Below are 19622 nucleotides of genomic sequence, written 5' to 3'. Positions count from 1 at the left end.
GTACCAGCCCAATTTCAAATCGACATGGGTCCACCTTAAATATCTTATGAAGGACTTTGAGCAGTTTTAACCGCTATATGCAACATTATAGGCAGCACTCTTTACATAGGCCTACACATAGGCTATCTGGGCTCTGGCTATGTATGATTAGCCTATATTATAACTCTATGGAAATAGCCTAACCTGCAGTGCCACCTGCCATTGGAATGCCCCGCATTCCAACACAATCAGAGGCAGTAGGCTAAATGCTGTCATTATCGAATCTATCTGCCATGACGTAATTGTCAAGCCTTTCATTCATGCTTTTGTTGATTGATGGGTTTTTGTTTTCTAGCGGTTTCCCGGAGGAACCCAGCGCATTATGTGCACAAGCGAAAACTGTTCTGCATGGGACACAAGCGCGAATCAGCATAATTGCACTAATTGCGGCCAATTTCTCCGTGAATAGACCCCGCTGTCAAATCTCACAACAAGCCGGGGAACAAGAATATCTCACGGTCCTCCAAAATGAGATGAAAGAGAATAAAATACTCTGTGACCGTTCCCCATTCAGAGCGATGGACGGGCTTGTAATTTAAAGGAGTTTTGAAAGGGACGAACGAAACATAGAAGAAATTGATTTGAGTGTCGAAATCAAGTACTCAGCTCACGAGCTAGGACCCCCCTCCCCCCAACACACACACACACACACACACACACACACACACACACACCATTCAGCGCAGCGGGCAGCATCGCTGCTGGGGGACCCAAAATTTCACGATACCCTCTCTGCATGACAGACACCGTGAACCGAATGAACCTCAACAGAACGTCTTTGTCAACATCCAACTGGTCCAAGAACGGAGCAGTCACAAAGTGTCAACAAACACTCGGGCATTCCTGCGTACATTCCTTCCCCTCTTCAATTAAATAATAGGGCTCATGTTTAGGAATAACAACCATGTGAAAAATCATACGGTACCGTACTTGTTGACATATATATGGGGTAAGTTCGGAAATACCGCCGGAGCGCACTCGCCTATTAGTTTGCATAGGCTACAGTGCACTCACTTTTGCGCTATTCCCGAACGCGCCCTTAGCCTGCCCTAGACACACTGAAATGCAATTTGGCAAAACAAAACATTGTTAAGAATCCGTCCGGTCCTTGGTCTGATTTTGGTAACCTCCGGAAAATACATTTTAGTGGGAGGGACAATAATGTCCTCTGGCTGGCTCATGCAGTGGATTTGCTCATTATCCTGCATAGTTTTAACTTTATTTTACTTAATAGCGGATTCGAATGAAAATCAACCACTTAAGGTGTTAGGTGAGACACTACTACAGGTGAATAGGGTAAACAAATGTATTACAAGTTTTCTGAAATTCTATGTTTAAATATGCAAATTAGGCATTATATTCCCTAATTTGCATACATTTTGGGATGATAAATCTGAAGATCGGATAAAGCCAGGTTCATATTTATTGTTTGATTTTCTTGACATATTAGAGACAATGGAAATTACAGGGAGGAGATTTTAGATATCTCTAATTATCAGAAAATACTGTCAACAGGCATAAAAAAACATTTTTGTTTTAGGACAAAAATGTGATGTAAATCAGGCTATGAATGATATATCAACAAACAACCCCTTCTGTAAATTTCTGCAGAATATAGATATGAATAAGACTGGAAAGTTTGGTGTAGGCTATGTGAGTGCAACTGAAGTGGAGATGCTTATTTGTCCCAGGTATGATGAATTATTTTGACAAAACGGCCTTTAAAGATTTGTATTGTAAAATTCTAAAACGTTTTATTTGAAGCCACTATTTTGAGACAAAATATCTCATCAAATACTTGGCAACAACATATATCATGCTATATATCATTGGAAAGGTGGACCTGAGCTGACTGTGGTTTGAACCAAATATGGTAATTTCCTTTACCAGCAACCAATCATGAAAATAGAGAGGGTGGATTTTGAATGTTTATTTTGCATTAGTTTGAAAGAAAACATGTTTAAGAAGCAAAATAGAACAAAATCTAAAAATCTCAAAATTGAAATTGATTTCACCTGCCTTAAAGTAGGTGAAACTTTTGCCCGAAGTCTAAGACTATTTTGCAGACAAAAACAAGGAAAGCTTAATGTGTACATTTCAATTAAGTGGGATAGGCTATAAGGAATAAAAGGCATTCAAGGACAAATAAGAACAAAAAGAAAGACTCAAAAAGTATGCAATATTGTCACTGTAGGCTCTATGACAAACAATCAAGGCCAAAGTCCACTTTTCCTACTCACCATTTACACAAGCAAAACATGATGGAAGAGTTGCTTGGGTCAGGGCAGAGTGATGGAATAAAACAGGTGCCCTGCCCACAAATTCAACATTCAACTGCTACTCAAAGGATAAATTCTCACATACCGGTAATGAGATACCACAAATTCAAAGAACAGTATTGCTGTGATCAGTGTTTCTTGTCTTCTTGAACAACTTGGCAGACTAAAGACTTTGTGAACCTTCATTCTAAAACACATCAGAACTTAATATGATCTGTGGGCAGTCTTTACATCTTAACTTTCTTGGATTTTCTTTCTTTGCCAAGCCTGTATCACTTTATTCATAGTTTTATTGTCTTTATTTTCTTTTGGTCAGCCTTACACCTGTAAGGTGTGAGCTTGATCTTTTTGTTTTATATGGTAGGCCTATATTTATTTATTATACAGTATTTTGTCAATGATACAATACAATCATCAGTGTTAATGTATCCTTTTGTAACATAGAGCATACAAATGTAAGGCAAGGTTAAGTTTATTTATAGCGCATTCAAACAAGGCAATTCGAAACATTGAACTTATACAAAGTTCAAGACAGAGCAAAATAAACACAATATAAAAGGACAATTTTAACCAAATTGACCTGTAAAAACAAAGGATTTTACAGCATATCTGGTCAGCACGTCATCTTTTCCTAATTGAATGATTGTGCTCACTTTTCTTTTCACATCTCTGTTCTTCCATTACACCACCTTGTATATTTTCTTCATTTTTCCTTTATGTGTGCCCTGGATTATACCCATCTTTCCCTCTATTTTCTCTCACTTATCTGTTCCCTATGTGACCTCCCCTATACTTCTCCATATCTCTCACCCTCTCTGTTGCTGGGTGGGCTTCAAGAGAGCCAGATTTGACCTTTCAACTTCACTTTGACCCTTGACCTTGTTGCTGTAGGTTCCTGCACGCAGGCCACAATACCACCTGTCACTCATCGATTCTCCCTAGTCGCTGTTCCCTCGCTCTTTCTCGGTCACATACCAGGGTCATGCACTGTTCTATAGCTCATAGTCTTAACATTTAGAGAAGAGAAGGATGTGCCATGTGGGAGGAGTCTGTGTAGGGACACAGCATAGGTCGTTCAACAAAAAGTAATGATTTCCTTTGTCACCCCAAATCAACCAATCAATTTCATACTTATTTGAGTTGTATGGAGGCAATAATATACAGAGTTGCTGTTAATAAATACAAAGCCTTGTATAGTTGTATTAATTCCTCTGAGAATTATGGTTTCAGCACACCACCTGGAGGTCACTAATATGATTACACTCAGTTTGGGATTGTGGTTTGAACCTCTATGGTTTGAACACACAAGACAAGGCTCAGATTCATGTGCACAGACACAATGGAATGAACACATGAACTTTCAAAAGTCCCCCATCATGCAATGCCAAAGACCTTCTCCCTTCTTTTTAAATATGTTCTGTCATTGTTATGATCATTAGACTATGAGCACTAACCCACCCATCTCCCAAACTCTAGTTTTAATGTAGAATTATGTGCAGGATGTAATTTACATACAAATGTGAGGGACTTTGACTAAATTTGTTTTTAAGTTTCTTTTAAACCAAAGATTCTCTCACTTATGTCAGTATATCTGAAGGCTATAATATAAAAATAACCACTTAAATGTCTGTATACCTGGGGGCCCTGTCTTTTCCCCCCACCACATCAAATCTCTTGTCAGAAAATATCAGATCTACAAGCTTGCAACACATTGCAAGCTTGTATATCTATTTTCACCAAATGTTCACCCATTAGAGAATGCCCAGAATAGTCTACCAGATCCTGGCCCAGACTAGGCCTCGACTTGACTGAAAAGAAAATTAATTTCCTTGGACAGTATGACAATGTAGCAACTTGTTTTCAGAAGAGAAGGCAATGTGGCACCCAACTTGCTTACTTAAAATCAAACCTTGTACTACAAGCCTTGGACCACATCTTTAGGCCAATCTCACTACATTTAAAGCTCAGGATAAACACTAGCGATTTATTCCAAGTTGGTAATACAACCATGAAAACCTTGAGACAATGATAAAATCAACCAAGGTTTGCATGAGCTCCAGTTACTAGAGCAGTGCAATTCATACTTCACTTAAATCTTACATGCTCCAGCTTAGTTTTGCCAGGTTGTTTAGTTGATCAAAAACGTTTATTAATTTAGGTTTTGCTTTATTTACATTGGGGGAAGGTGCAACAGACGAGTCGAGAATCTGACCAATTAATACTGCAGTGTCACACACTGGCCAACGACTACCAGTGTAACATGGTTAGTAAGGCTTCAACTTGTCACTATACCAATGAATTGTGGTCTAGTGTTCTGTCACTTTAAGAAACATTGCCGGAATGCTGGTTGCCTTCAATGAAATCTAACATGAGGGTCTCGAGCTCTCGTGTTAGCTTTTCTCAAGGAAGCATATCTTCATTTATGTAAATACATGGTCCAGACACAAGTCCAGTTATCACACAGTTTGTCCATTATTGGACAGAATACATTAACTCAACTGGGAATCCTAGTCTGTGGTGCTTTTACACAGCCCAAAATAACATGCTAAGTAGCAGGTGGTCAGTGTGGTGGCTTCTGTATGAAGATAAGGTTATGTCAAATCAAATAAATTGTCCTCCAATTTTTGTTAAATGTTTTGAGATTATATTCTGCATAATTTGTGGGAACCTTGATTTAACACCATCACAAAAATCACACCCACGTGAAGTGAGGGGTGCTAATATATTAAAGTCTAACTCATGTTGATTAGGTGATGTAAAACAAACTGTGCCAACAAACATTAAATGCCATTAACAATAAAGAGACAATATGACGTACATTTTCCCTTCATTGTCAATGGAGTTTTTAAAACAAACGAACTAAAAACAAACATAACAAACTCAAAAATACCATACAAAGAGGCTTACATCAGTCACATTTCCAACTGCTTAGAACTTTTATTTCCAGGGAAATGAGGGTTAAAATTAAATTAAAATATAAAATTTGAATGGTCAACGTGTGTCTTTGAAAGGGGGGGTGACACAGGGACAAGGTTGAGAAATAGGCCCTCCGCTCATCCAGAAAACAGAAAAGGGGAAGGAGAGTGAGGGAAACAGGGTAGGAGAACTACAGCTACAGTTTTAAAATTAAACGATGTCTGCGGGACAAGCCTGGTCAGTCACAAGTAAATATTGTAAACCCCCCCTTCCATCTGAAATGTCCTCTTATGCAGTCATTGCTATAGCTCTCTCCCCTTCTTTTCTGGTTTCTTCCAGGGGAGTTTCTGATAATTTCTCATCATTGAAGTTCTTTCCATTTGTAATGTAACATATTTTCCTGCAGTTTTGAAAAAAGTAAACAAAAAATGTCCTTCAAAAATAAAATGCAGCAACCACATTTATGTTCTACTATTACATATACAGTATATATATAAATACATACATAAATATCTTACATGTACAACCAATTTTGAAAAGGGGGGGGAAAGAGAACCCAAAAAAGTATGAGGACTTGTGGAGGCAAGGAGGTGGGGGAGGTGGAGGCTGGGGTTGTTCATCATTAGGGTAGTGTGTGTTCTCTTTTTGTTTAACTTCACACGCAGCACTCAGACAGCTTTTTAAGGGTGGGTGAAGTGTGCATTCCTCAATTGGCCCAGTAGGGGGAGCTATAGTTGGGCTTGCTGCCTTGTGTCTTCTGCTGCATACTGTTGGACTGGCTGCGCTGACCAGGACCACCCTATGGATAAGAGACAGAAAGCCCAGTGAGTAAACTAGGTGGGTGGGGAGAAACGAGGCTAGGTCTGTAGTGACAAGCATAATAAAATGTGCCCTTATTAGATTGCACTTAAGTCAATGGAGTGATGTACACAATTTAATGTTTAATATTCATTCACATAGATTAATTTTATTCTGGGTCATAGACAAAATCTGGAACATTTGTATTGATCACACAAAATGCATTTGGATGATCATGTACTACTACTGTATATACAAGAGCCTCCAAAATAACACAGATTCAGGGTATTTGTTTGCAAAGGTTTTCTTTTAAGCTCAACTATTTTTGTGATGCAATTCCCCAACTTTGAGAGCTTTGGCCATACCTGTCCGTCCTGTGCAAGATGGTGGTGCAGCAGCTGGGAGTGCGGCTGCTGGTGGGGAAGGATGTGGAGGAAGGGGGCTGGAGCATAGCCAGGGGCACCACCAGGGTTCAGGGGGCCTGTTCCCCCCAGGGCTGAAGGCAGGCTAAAGGGCGGGGGTGTTCCTGTGTGAAAGCCTTGTTTGTCGAATGACTGGGAGTCGAACAGCAGAAAAACAAGATGACAGTTTAACTAGAAGTCCACTATATCAAATATATAAATGTGCAAAGGATGGTGAACTTTAAGGGGAGTTAAAATCAGAGGGATCAGCCCTCACAGAAATGTTAAAGATTGGAGTGAAGTGATTTGTAACATCCCTGGCCCTGGGGTGAGCACTTGTATATTTGTAATCTGAAAATGTGTGTAGGAATAAGGGCTGCAAATGAAGAACACTAAAACACTTCAGGCTAGGGCTATGAGCTCACAGTGCACTGCAACACGTTGTGAGCTTGTTTTGGTTTATGCTGGGGTTCAAGTGGTTTATAATCAGAGTCAGATTATCCATCTCTTATTGCATGCATTAAGTTGCACAAGCAAGCACCACCGAGATCCGTTTTCCTCTCCATGTTACAAAACATTGTGTTACCACCACAGTGTTTAATCGCCTGGTAGAGACACTATAGATATATCAACTTAACATAATATCAAAAACCAGCCATTAAGTCATCAATAATGTTTATAGAACACATTGTAGAGAATTCTATTTCCGTTCACTATTTAATATCATGCAGGATTTACACTGCTTTAGCTCCGTATTCTTTGCCATGTTTTACAGTGTATTTTCTGTACGTTTGAAACCGCTATAGGGTTTTGTTTGGCTTGTGTTGTGTATAAACTTAGCATAATAATACGCCACTTCCAGGTGTCAGTAGCCTACTTGGAATTCACTAAAACGTGTTCTATAAACATCATTGATGAATTAATGGCTTTTTAAAATTACGATTTAAGTTTAATTGATCATATATAGTGTCTCTTACCAGGCAAATATATCAGGCCACGGTCGTTGGTGTGTTTGATCATGTCCAGCAGTAAAGGAAAACATTCTAATCGGACTCTAGCTTGTCTCATTTTCTAAAGTAGCGTTCCTTGTCGTGTGGCAACAAGGATCTGTGCCTGTGATCTGGCAAGCCATGACACCTACTTTTAAATTAGTATTATTTTAAAGCATCTGCGTTTGAAAACCCAACACCTCACTGTTTTTTCTGGTTGGGAAAACTGAGCTTTCTCCCAAGATCCACCCCCCAGCTATATTGACACCAGGATGACAACGCTGTGCTGTGTGTATGTATACGTGATTTTCTGAACTGAAGCCACACCCATAGCTGTTGTATGTTAAAGGGGGAAGGGTTGATATTGTGATGTCACTAACATGGTGGTATTTCGAATGGGACTTTTGACTCAAAGGGTTTCAGCTTTCAGGTAGAAACCAAAAATACACAGGGAAGACATATTTGAATATTATAACCACAGCGGGGGGTGTGGATATATTCCATAGACGCATACAAAAAACACGGCAATCCATCTACATTAAGATGGCACATTGGGCAATATACAGAAAACTTACACATTCGAGGGGGGTGCAGTACTTAGTTTAGACAGTTTTTGGTTTAGACTAGTCATTGGTTAGACCAGTCATAACTACAACCGATCTCAAAACCTCACCCTAAACCTAGCCGCAATTTGCAACTCTAGATTTTTTTATAATGGGATGAATCTAGAGTTGCAATACCCTCCATCGACTCCCCACTCATCCATTTGCGTTTGCGATCTGCTGGTCTTAAACGATGTTAAACTCACCAACATTGCAGCTGTAGTCCAAGCTTGAATTATCCTCTTTCTTTAATGGGAGTTTGGAAGCGCTCGTTTTTATTAAGGGGTCGCGCTGCTGCCTCCTGCATTATGTGCAAATGCGAAACAGATGCATGCAGGGCCGTTCAGTGACTTACGACGAGCGCTTCCAAACTCCAGAACTATAAAAAAAAAATAACAAAAATAATCACTTGCACAGAATTTCTTGACAGAAAGTAGCTCATAACATGTCTACGGGGGATTTTTATGAAAAACAAGCTTGGCAGATTGAAAGAGGATAATTCAAGCTTGGACTACAGCTGCAATGTTGGTGAGTTTAACGTCGTTTATGACAAGCAGATCGCAAACGCAATTGGATGAGTGGGGAGTCAATGGAGGGTATTGCAACTCTAGATTCATCCCATTATAAAACAATCTAGAGTTGCAAATTGCGGCTACCCTAAACCTAACCTCCCACAGGGCAGCACACCTAAACCTAACCTTAACCAATGTCTAACCAATGACTAGTCTAAACAAAGTATGCACCCCATTCGGGGTGTGGCGATTCCTCTCCTTGGAAAGAACTTTTCTGCATTATGCACCCGGTAAAGAAACTTGAGCACGCACATTCCTTTAAGTCATGAAATTTAGGTCCCAAAACATAAAGACACTTTCTTTCCTTTCCTTTATTTTTTTTAAACATACTGTACATTTGTATGCCTTCTACAAATAAAACTGCAAAACAAAACAGGCCATGGGTACATTTTCTGGGTCATAACAGAAGACAACCAGGGTTCTTGCACCATTTTGAAAGTAACATTTAAAGGTGGCCTTACACTAGCCGATAGGTGGCCTTACACTAGCCGATAATCGGGCATTTATGACGCTCGGGGGGTGCCCGACCGCTCAAAGCGCGATCGGCCCGATCAACATCAAGAATGTTTGATATTTGCTCTGCCCTGCTCCGATTATCCTGTAGTGTGTGTGTGGTGCTATCAGATTTCAGATTGAAAAAAAATCGGCTAGTGTAAGGCCACCTTAAGACCTTTTTAAGACCTCAGCTAATGTAATTTAAGACCCAAATAAATGAGGCAACTCGCAACAATGTCTTTCTATATTGAAAATAGGGATGCCTCGATCACACTTTTCCCACTCCAGATACCAATCAGCCATCATCAAAACCAATTAGATACCGAAACCGATCAGATTCAGCACATTATTTAAGTCTCTATGCTGTGTGATATCTGGCAGGTAGCACACTTTTTTATCTTTACTTTTTATTATTATAGTCTGGAATGTTAAAATCAGGATTGATCAAGTGATATTACTCAAACAGAGAACATAACCTCCCCAGAATAGTCAAGAAACAAGTTCCACAACATAACACATGTTATGAGAATAACTGTCCCACTTATTTTACCAACTTGAGTCTTGGTAAAAAAAATATATATATATTTTTGGAGTAGCGTAGTGAAATCCATGATCTCGACCGCTGTCGATTTTTTTTTTGTTATACATTTCTCAGTAGCATAGGTGGGCTATACACATTAATTCTAGCAGTGATTCTCCTCATTTTAATTTAGGACACTCAGTTTGACATGCATTAGGCTACTGACCCCCATTTAAAGCCTATCTCTGGGACCCCAAGTTATTACTTTTATGTATTCTTATTTTATTCATTGTAAAAGCAATGTCAATTTAACTCTGAGAGTGTACAAATGAAACCAAATTGACAGGTCCATTTGGTTCTATTTGTACACGGAGTTACAGGTCCATTTGGTTCCTATCTGTAATTTAGCACTTTAGCAGACAAATGACCAATGGTATGTAGTTATTGTAGTATTTTCAGTGCTGAACTAACTATCCTTGTCAACCAAAACCTTTGGGGAGATTCTTTAAGAAGATGAGCATTTCGGCATGCTCAGTTGTCAGCCTGTTCCTTCTCTCGTCAGATAATAATTGACGCCGACCGAGGCTAATCTGCATCTCGTTCGGAGGAGGAACTTTGCTGCTGTTGCTGCCAGGGTCAGGAATCGAGCTGTTATTTTTTGCTCTCGTTTTCTAACATATACTACTCTCATAGCGCTAACATTGCTGCTCGAGCGAGCTCTGTGCTCCTGTCTGCTGCCAGCTAGCATAGCATGCTAGTAGCACAACACAACACACATGTTACTGCTGCATACTGGATGGAAGTACTGAAGCGGAATACTGGAATGGAGTGCTTGGATTGGTCATTTTCGCAGAAGTCCGATCCTATCCTGATCACGTTTTACCCATCAATGCTTGCTCACTGCAGCTACTTGACATAGAACTTTTATTAATAGCGGTCTCTCATTGTCTAATTTTATAAACTAATCAAATTATTATACACAGAATGTTCGTAGCTTTCATTTTCCCATGAGCCTTAAAAACCTTATCTTCAAATGTAATACCTACAGTCAGATTTGGTCAAATTTAAGACAAAGTAAGACCTTAAATTCACGATTTTTTTATTTAAGACTTTAAGGACTCGCGGGAACCCTGACAACTATGAAATTAAGCGAATTCACGACAAAACGAGTTCTTAATTAATTTACATGGAAAGAATAAACCGTCTAGACTCTAAACTTGCCGTTTCAAAGAATAAACCGTCTAGACGGTTTATTCTTTGTATTGAGACTCTAGAGCATTACTTAGGACATGAAATTATCAGATAAAGCATTGCTTTATGTCAAAGCACACAACATACCTGGGCCTTGCTATAGATGGAGCCTCCCATGTCAGGTACGCCTCCACTGTTGCCTGACCCTGACAGTCCTGGGGCTGACAGACAAGGAATGGAAAATAAATCCAAGAAGATGAGGTGAGGGAATGGGAGAGAAGAGGACAGGAAAGCAAATGGATTGAGATGAAGAGGAAATAAGATGGGAAGGAAGAGGAACGGAAAACCAGAGAGGGGTGGGGGTGGGGGAATGCATCAGGTTAACACCAGCATTTGTAACAGTGGCTGAGCACTTGTTCTCGTTAGTAGGGGGAGAGGCAGCCAATAGAGAATAAGCTTTCAACCAAGACTGCGCAAATTAGTCTTTTTTCGGTTTGCTTTCAACTCTGCGTGTTTCAAAGTGCATTTGCAAGTGCATTCACGCGCATGCATGTAGTATACACACCTTGCCGCAGAATATGTTGACTGCTTCATTGCCCATGAATTCGGGCATACGTCTGTATTTCCCCGGGTCCCTGCCCACTGACTTTATACGAGTGTGTCGTTTACCATACCCCGGGCCACACAGCCAACTAACTTGGAGTGGGTGCATGCGTTTGTGTGTACCTTTCCCTTGGCCGCTGCCGGCTGACTTGGCCTGTGACTGGGCATTGCCTCCGTACCCTCCCTTATTGTACTCCCCACCGTGGGCTTGAGACAGGTCATCAAAGGCTGAGAGAGGATGAGCAGAGAAGAACAGATGGACGAAGGATGGAAAGAGAGCAGGAGAAAAGAATGGGAAATTGGGGGTGGGGGTTCGAGATGAAGAAAGTAGGAAAATGATGAGGAGAGGAGAGAGCAGAAGGAGCAGGGGAGAGAGAAGCAGTAAAGTAACCTGACTCAAGTGGCAGCCTGTGTTCATACTGAGCCGTGACCAACTCCAGCAGGGGGGTTTGAGCAATGCATGCAGCACAAGCAAAAACACCCTCGGACCATAACACACACACACACACACACACACACACACATACATGCAGCACTTGCCATACCCGTCTACAAGGCGGAAAGTCGTTTGTCTCAGATTACACAGACAGGAAACACGTTATTTCTGTAACGCTTAATTCTTAACGCTAAATATTGCACTAGTGTGATGCAAATGATTTTTACGTATTTAGTGTATAAACAAATCAAAGATCTATACCAAGCAGTAGCCTTTGTTCCCATCAAGCCTAATAATTTATTTGTGGTATACTATCACAAGATACATCTCAATGGTTATTACTCCAACATGAACGTTCATGCACACACACACACACACACACACACACACACACACTGGAGTCAACTCAAATACAAAATGTGAGTAGAATTAATGGTTCATGTCAGAAGAGTTCAAAATTAACTGAAGCTCAAGTAAATTGACCCCAGCTATCATACAGACAGTTCATTTCTCCTATCCTTCCCTTCCAAGTACCTGCGCCATAGGCGTGCTGTCCGTAGCTGGGCTGATGCTGTTGGTGGTACTGGTTGTTAGGGTTGGCCATGCCCATGGCAGGCTGCTTGGCCGATGTGGGAGGCACGAAGACAGTGGGACCATACTGGAAAGCTGAGGGCACACCAGGCATGCCAGCATAGTATGGCAGACCTGAAGGATTGATGAAGGACAAAGGACAATGAAAACACTTAAAACTAGAAAATGTGCCCCTTGGGGCACAGGTTTCCACCAGGCCAGGCCAGGTTGTGGCCTCCTGGTGGCACTATAATAGGCCAATGTGAAAAGGGTGCCATTTGTTCTTACACCATTGATTTGAGGCATTTTGTTCCAAAAATGTGTTTTGCAAAAATCCACCTGTTGGTGGCACTATAACAGGCCAATGTGAAAAGGGTGGGATATATTCCTCAGCCTAGTAGGAAAGTCTGTGAAAGATTTCACGTGAATTGCACGCTGCGTTCACAATTTGAGGCTTTTTGTTTCAAAAGGTCCAATCCTGCAAACTTTGAAAGCCAATTAGGATGGAATATGAAATATCAGACAGATCCATCTTGAACACGACTATAGAGATAGTGTGTAACGATTTGCGGGATTTTTGGACAAATTCTGGAGGAGTAATATCAAAAAATGAGTTTTTCAAAAGTCTGCCTCCTGGTGGCGCTATAACAGGCCGTTCTGGAAATTTTCAGGCAGAGGTTCATCGTTGGCATCCAGGGAGTGTGTGTGCAAAATTTGGCATCGACCGGGCTAACTGATTGCAGGCCAATGGCGAGATTTCTCGCCAAGTGGCCCAAGTCGCCACATTTATTCAAGGCTCACGAGCCTCACATTGCCAATGATTCTCGTCATGGTGGTTAACGAGAGAGGGTACTCTACCGCAGCCTGTGAACGATCAACAAAGACGTGTACACCCAGAAATCACGTGATCACATTTTTCAGCTGGTTTAGGATAATGCTAAAAGTTTTATAAAAATCATCTTTTATCTGCCTGCTGGTGGTTTTGCCAATAACAATGGAATGGATTATCCCAGCGATTATCCCACAGTCTTTGTATTTGTATCAGGCATTACTGAGTTAAGTCTGAAATCTGCATTAGAGGTACATTACCAGGATTCCTGAAAAGGAAGTTTACCCATATCTTCATAATATTCAAGCTTCATCATCATCATCACCACCTTTATTTATACAAGCACTCATTTTCAACGTAGCCAAGCTTGCTTTTCCTTACCAGTGTATCCATAACCCGGGGGGAGAGGGGGATTGAGGAAGGCCTGGTTCTGCGTCTGCTGACCCTGGTTCTGTCCCTGGCCCTGGCCCTGGGCCCCTGCCTGGGGGGCCTGCTGGGGTTGTGACTGCACCCCGCCTGTAGACAGGTTGGTGGGGGGAGCTGGAGAGGAAGAGTCCCCCCTGCCAAACTTGGTCGCCTCGCCTAGAGACCAAAGTTGTTCAATAGAATTTATTACTATAATAGGAAATGGATGTCTTTCTACAATGTTAGAGTTTTTATTTCCTTTTTAAAGAACACTGATGTAGGATTTTAAGTATTGCATCATAAAAAAGCAATTCATAAAAGACATGTTACCAGAGTAGGGATTGTTGGCTAGGCCATCTCTACCAGGCATGGTAGCCGCAGTACCAGGGAATGTGAGACCATAGTAGTCCTATAGACAGAGAAAAACAGATCATTACACAAAGGATTAAGACTGGTCATTGCCCATTATTAATACTGTGTGGAAATACAGTTTCAGCTTCACCCAGCTGATGGCTGCATATTTGTGGTCATATTGTTGACCACCCGGGGGGAGCAGTTATGTGTTTTGCTCATAGACACTGGAACGCATACTGTAGATTGGGCATCGAACCTGTGACCTTCCGTTTCCCAGGCGGCATTTCTACCCATTCATCTATGGCCACCCTGGGGAATGACAAACTTAACAAGACGAGCTGTTCCCCCCCCATTTTAGCCGACGAGATCGAAAATCTTAAAACGTTAATAACTCTTGATCTAAATCATTCCGTCCAATTCTAAGAAAAGATTATGTGTTAGACGGCCCACCGCGGTCCCGCCACTAGTCGCGTTAGAATTAATCATACCTCCCGTTGTTGTCGATCGCCTCAGGAGTGTTTTGGCTACATCAAGCTACTTCAGCCACATCCGGGATAACATCCAGTCCGTCGCAAAATGTGCTCCACTGCTATAAATCGCTGGGCGCTATTATTTAATGGATTAACAATTAGTAGGGCTGCAATTCAGGATGTAAGTCAAGCTCAAGAGCATGTAACATTATCACTTCAACCATACCACGTTGTAAGCAGTTTGTTTTAACATTCATTTTAATAAAGTGGAGCATCTGTGTGTTTTTGGACGAGAGTCTGTTCCAGTGCTACATCCAGGATGTTGGATGCAGCTCTGAACATGCACTCACTCTATCTACACAAATGTGCAGGGTACAGAACATTGTATAGTAATGCTCTTGTGATAGTAGCAAGGATCAGGAAGCAATCCTTGTTGATTTGTTCTTTCTGAAGGTTCGGTTTGATAATACAGAGCCTGCTCATCTGAAAATGATGTGCACCCTGGGAGGGTGTAGCAGCAGGGCTGAACATGAGAGCAACAGCAGCGCGCTGCCACTGCTGAAAAGTCAGCGCAGCTGTTGGATTTGTCTGTAAATTATTATATTTATTTTAATGTTTATATAAATTTCACACTTCATATCCAGGTACACACTTGAGACGGACCCATTTAAAGATCTCGCAGCGAGTCACAGGCATGGACGTTATTACTTCAGCACAATTTTCTGGTTATCCCTGAGCATTACACAGGAACAAATTCTAAATCAACTATAAGTTAATTTGGGAATAAATGTTTGATTATTATGTAAATAGTTACCGTAGTCAATAGGAGTGAAAATCCTACTTTTAATGGGACCCTATGGCATGCGCACGCACTCATCCTTGTGCTGGGGGTGACGAAGGCGTTGCCCAGAAACCGGGACAGGACTAAAAGTTGGTTTTCAGCGTAGCCGTTTCATATTGATATAAAGCAATCAAATACACGATACACATTAAATGGACATATAAAATGGACAAATAAAAGTATTAAATTGCGGTTTCTTTAGTCATTAATTCATATTCAGTGTATAGATAGCCTAGACTGTATAATCATTCATATGCTACTACTCATTGTTGACAGACCACTGTATTCATTTCACACAGACGATAAATAATTCATTCACTGACTGTACATGTCAACTCATTCAGAGATAAAAATGAAATATTTTGGATCTGTACGTCATCCACAACTCCTATATTTGCTTGCAGAGTCTATTTGAGCGAGCTTTCGTGGCCCCCAAACACTTGTATTGGTTGAGAGATTTACACACTATTATTTATTGGTTATTTGGATTGGTTCAGGCTACGTCGCAAGCAATGACCAACACTCCATTATCAGGCCAGTTTTCCGCACATTATCACTGTCAGAACGCTCGCTCTTTGAACGCATTTAGTTTACACCTCATCTACACATGCAAAGCACCTGGAGATCGTTTCCAGTTGTTCCAATAGCTTCATTTTGGCCACACAGGACAACAGCGTTGATAAAATAAAAGTCTGCACAATGGCTGTAGATAAGACACGTAGGTAATTTAACTTTGGCAGTGGAAACAAATTGACCTGCTCGTTCAGACAAGACGGCTCGGTTCAATATATTTAACATAATTCCTGCTACTATATCATTTATAAGGAGCAAAATGTGTTCCTATTCCTCAAAAAGTTGTTATGTTTCAGCACAAGTTCCGCCGAAAACATCAACGCTGATTAGCTGTCAGGACGCCATGCTCAGCAAATGTCGCTTCAATTGGCTTTTCCAGCCAGCCAATCACAGCGGGGCATTCCTAGAACTGGGGGTGGGATCCATAAAAGCCGTGGCAGTCACTCTGGAACTGCGAAAATGGTGTAGTTTTCGTTGTGCATTTCGTACATGCGTACTGAGACCTAGAATTGCGTGATTTATACGCAAAATGCATCTGGGTGCAATTTGAAATACGTGATATCACATATTCGGCAGTTAAAACTTTTTAGAATCACACCCATGTGAAGTGAGGGGCGTTCTTATCATCGAAAATCAGACACACAGGACGTAAATTCTCCATTCATTGTCAATGGGAATTTAATGTTTGTGTAAGATGAAAATCTACACTAATTGCTTGTTTTTGAGGGGCGCTAGCCACTCCTATATTCAGCTATGGGTAGTTCATATCAACAATGAAGCAAACCAACACTGATCAGTCATGTGACTTCACTCAATAGACTGCTGCATCTTAACCTGACTCCACCAGATGGGGCGGTATTAATTCACAAGTTCGCAACACAGCCTCCATCTGGATCCTCTCCTGCAGTAGCGATGAACTGAACCAGCCGTGGTTCGGACCAATCAGCGGCAGCTACGGGCGGGATCTGCCAATAACCTGCCAAGTAACTTTAAAATAAAAAAAAAGGACCCGCCTCCTTCAGCGATTGGGTTGCAGAGATACCAGATGGAAGTAGTTTGTGAAATGAGTGTGAAGCAAGCTTATGCAATCTGGCGGAGTCAGGTTAGCTGTATCTATCCATCGGGAAAAGAGCGCACAAAATGTGTTTACCACCTCTACTACTATTTCCTCCTAGGGGAAACACTGCATCCCTGTTTCTGCACGAAACCAGCATCATGAAACCCACTTCGAATTATCACATCCGTGTTCTATAAGCAATACAATTCCATATATTAGAACAAAGGAAAGTGAGAAATAGTCAGTATTACTCACCATAGGGAGACGAGACTGCAGCATCTGCAGATCCTCATATCCATAGATCTGCTGTGAATGCAAACAATAGATTTTCTTTGGGGGGGGGTAAAAAGTTACAAATGACAGCATTAAAATTGTAAAACATCTCCTGGAGAAATCAGCAACCAGACAGCCCACATTTCACCATGTGAAGAGCATAAGCTGAACTTTAACTGGAGCCTGCAGACTGTTTCAGGCAGACAGACAGACTACAAGCATGGCCTATATTGAAGCTCACAGACATGTCTTTAAGCCACAAATACATTAACAAAATCACACCTGTGTGAAGTGAGGGGCGTTCTTATCATCATACATCATCTCATTCCGTCCTCACTTTTGTCTTCAATATTTGTGTTTACGCAATGTTTGTGCTCGCACAAACACTCAAAACTGGCTATTCATTATCAATGTTTACGCAAACACTCAAAACTGGCCATTCATTGTCAATGGCATTCAATGTTTGTGTTTGAGGGTTTGTGTAAACACAAACATTGTCCACACAAACCCTCAAAGCTGGACATAGGAGGTGCTAATGCCCCTCAAAAATACTTACCATAGAGGACCGAAGTCGGACGTCACTTTCAGTAGAGGGCGCCAGTCCAAAGGTTTGTGTAATGTTTTATTTGCATTGAAATCCCCATAGGGGGATTTTAGGTGAACTGTGAAAAATAAACCGATCCCGGCCTTTCTATCAGGGGGTGGCTGTGTGTCGTTAATGATTTTAACAGTTTCTGGAGAAAATGAAATGATGTGGCTGCAAAAGCCTTGAAACTACAAGGGTATGACGCTGCTAATATACGTAATGCCCCGATGTCAACACATTGCGTTCCTGAGATTCCTTGTTGACGTAAGCTCAGCTGGCATTGACTCAACTCGTAGTAACCACGAAACATTAAATATCAATTAAAAAAAATATATATTTTTAACATGTCAGTTTCTGTTGTGCGACGGGCAGCTGCAGCCACCCCGCCTACCCGGAAATGTCTCTGGGTTGTTTGACTCGTTTCTAGCGCTTATTGTGTTACTCTTTGGGTATATTTGTACATTTCCACCTTCAGTCGATGCTTCATATCCATATGAGTGAAAAGGCCGGGGTGATCGGTTTATTTTTCAAAAAATAATCAACTGACTGAGAGAAAACTCTTGTTACGGCTACTGAATTAGTTACATTTTCGCTAGAAATCAGTCACTCATATGATACAAACGATACAGAGACAGCTTGTTTATTTATGGACCACAATGCTTATATGAAATGATTTTAAGATGATCCCATGTTATTCTCCATAGAGAATTTACTTCCGTGAACCAGGGGATGAGTAGAGTGACGTCAGGACTTCGGCACTCTATAGTATGGTTCTTTAAGCTAAAATGCTTTATATGTATATCAGACTGCACTAGTAACTCCTGTGCAATGAATTTGCACTGGAGGAGACATGGTTGTCTATACCAGTGGTTCCCAAACTATGAGCGTGCACCCCTTGGTGCGCGAGCGCAACATGAAAAGGTGCTATGGATTTATTATACAGTAAATATATTAACATACTGTATTGTGCTAATATATGGCAAGTATATGCAGAATATATATGCCATATTCAGGTTCATATACAGTATGTGTATGTATATATATATACATACATACATACATACATACATACATACATACACACACACACATACACACACACAGGAAATATATATAGCTTATGCAATTTTTATTTCCATGTGGGGGGGTGCGTCAGCTAGGTCAGGAGGTGCATGGCCAAAAAGGTTTGGGAACCGCTGGTCTCTAGCCTCCCAAAGACCAGGGAATATAGACATGGGGGGGGGGGCGTTCCCAGATTGGTCCTTTCATGACAAATACTACAGCTGGTAGTAAATTGATATGATGGTACAGTAATCAGTATCCATTTTATTTTGATTGCGTTGAGACAAGTTTTTGGCATTAATCAGGAAAAACAGTGAAGTGAGGAATACTTACTGGGTAGGCAGGGAGCAGGCCACCAGGGCCCATAATGTACTGGTTGGCCAGCAAAGGGGGAATACCTTGTGCCAAGTTAGGGGGAGCTTTACCTTGGGAACAGACAGGGAGAAAAATAAATCTAATTAAACTCTTCTCTACAATGGGTACATTTAATTGGCAAACAATATTAGTTTAACCCACAATCCTGGACTGAATGAATGAATAAAATGTTATTATCCTGCCAATCCATATAGTAGTGAGAACATTGTTATTCGGACCACAAGGTTCTGGGTTTGATCCTGGGTAGCCTGGAACTCACCTATGCTTTTTATGGCATAGGCAGCTCAGGCAGGATCCGCCGGCAGAAACTATGCACAGCTGCTAGACATGAGACTAATTAATTAGAGCGACAGAGAGAGAGAGGAGTGTGCGTGTGTCAATTTAAC

The 19622-nt window shown here is 41.1% G+C and overlaps 1 protein-coding gene across 7 annotated transcripts in view; it reads right to left on the bottom strand.

The window, feature by feature from the left end:
- Nucleotides 1-5226: 5226 nt before the first annotated feature.
- LOC306934151 (ubiquitin-associated protein 2-like) overlaps nucleotides 5227-19622 on the bottom strand; it is a 36744-nt gene continuing 22348 nt past the window's right edge. For 4 of the 7 annotated variants that reach the window (XM_079516649.1, XM_079516653.1, XM_079516651.1 and 1 more), the window contains 9 exons: nucleotides 19195-19286; nucleotides 17196-17270; nucleotides 13976-14054; nucleotides 13622-13822; nucleotides 12376-12546; nucleotides 11529-11633; nucleotides 10950-11023; nucleotides 6398-6586; nucleotides 5227-6033 (listed from right to left, as the gene is read on the bottom strand). In XM_079516649.1, the coding sequence (XP_079372775.1) occupies nucleotides 5941-6033; nucleotides 6398-6586; nucleotides 10950-11023; nucleotides 11529-11633; nucleotides 12376-12546; nucleotides 13622-13822; nucleotides 13976-14054; nucleotides 17196-17270; nucleotides 19195-19286 (1079 nt within the window). In that variant the 3' untranslated portion in view covers nucleotides 5227-5940. The remainder of the gene's footprint in view (nucleotides 6034-6397; nucleotides 6587-10949; nucleotides 11024-11528; nucleotides 11634-12375; nucleotides 12547-13621; nucleotides 13823-13975; nucleotides 14055-17195; nucleotides 17271-19194; nucleotides 19287-19622) is intronic. The other 3 variants (XM_079516652.1, XM_079516655.1, XM_079516654.1) reach the window with 2 other exon arrangements.

Source organism: Electrona antarctica (assembly GCF_951216825.1).
Source record: "Electrona antarctica genome assembly, chromosome: 12".
Lineage (NCBI taxonomy): Eukaryota > Metazoa > Chordata > Actinopteri > Myctophiformes > Myctophidae > Electrona > Electrona antarctica.
This window is presented reverse-complemented; position numbering and strand designations above follow the sequence as displayed.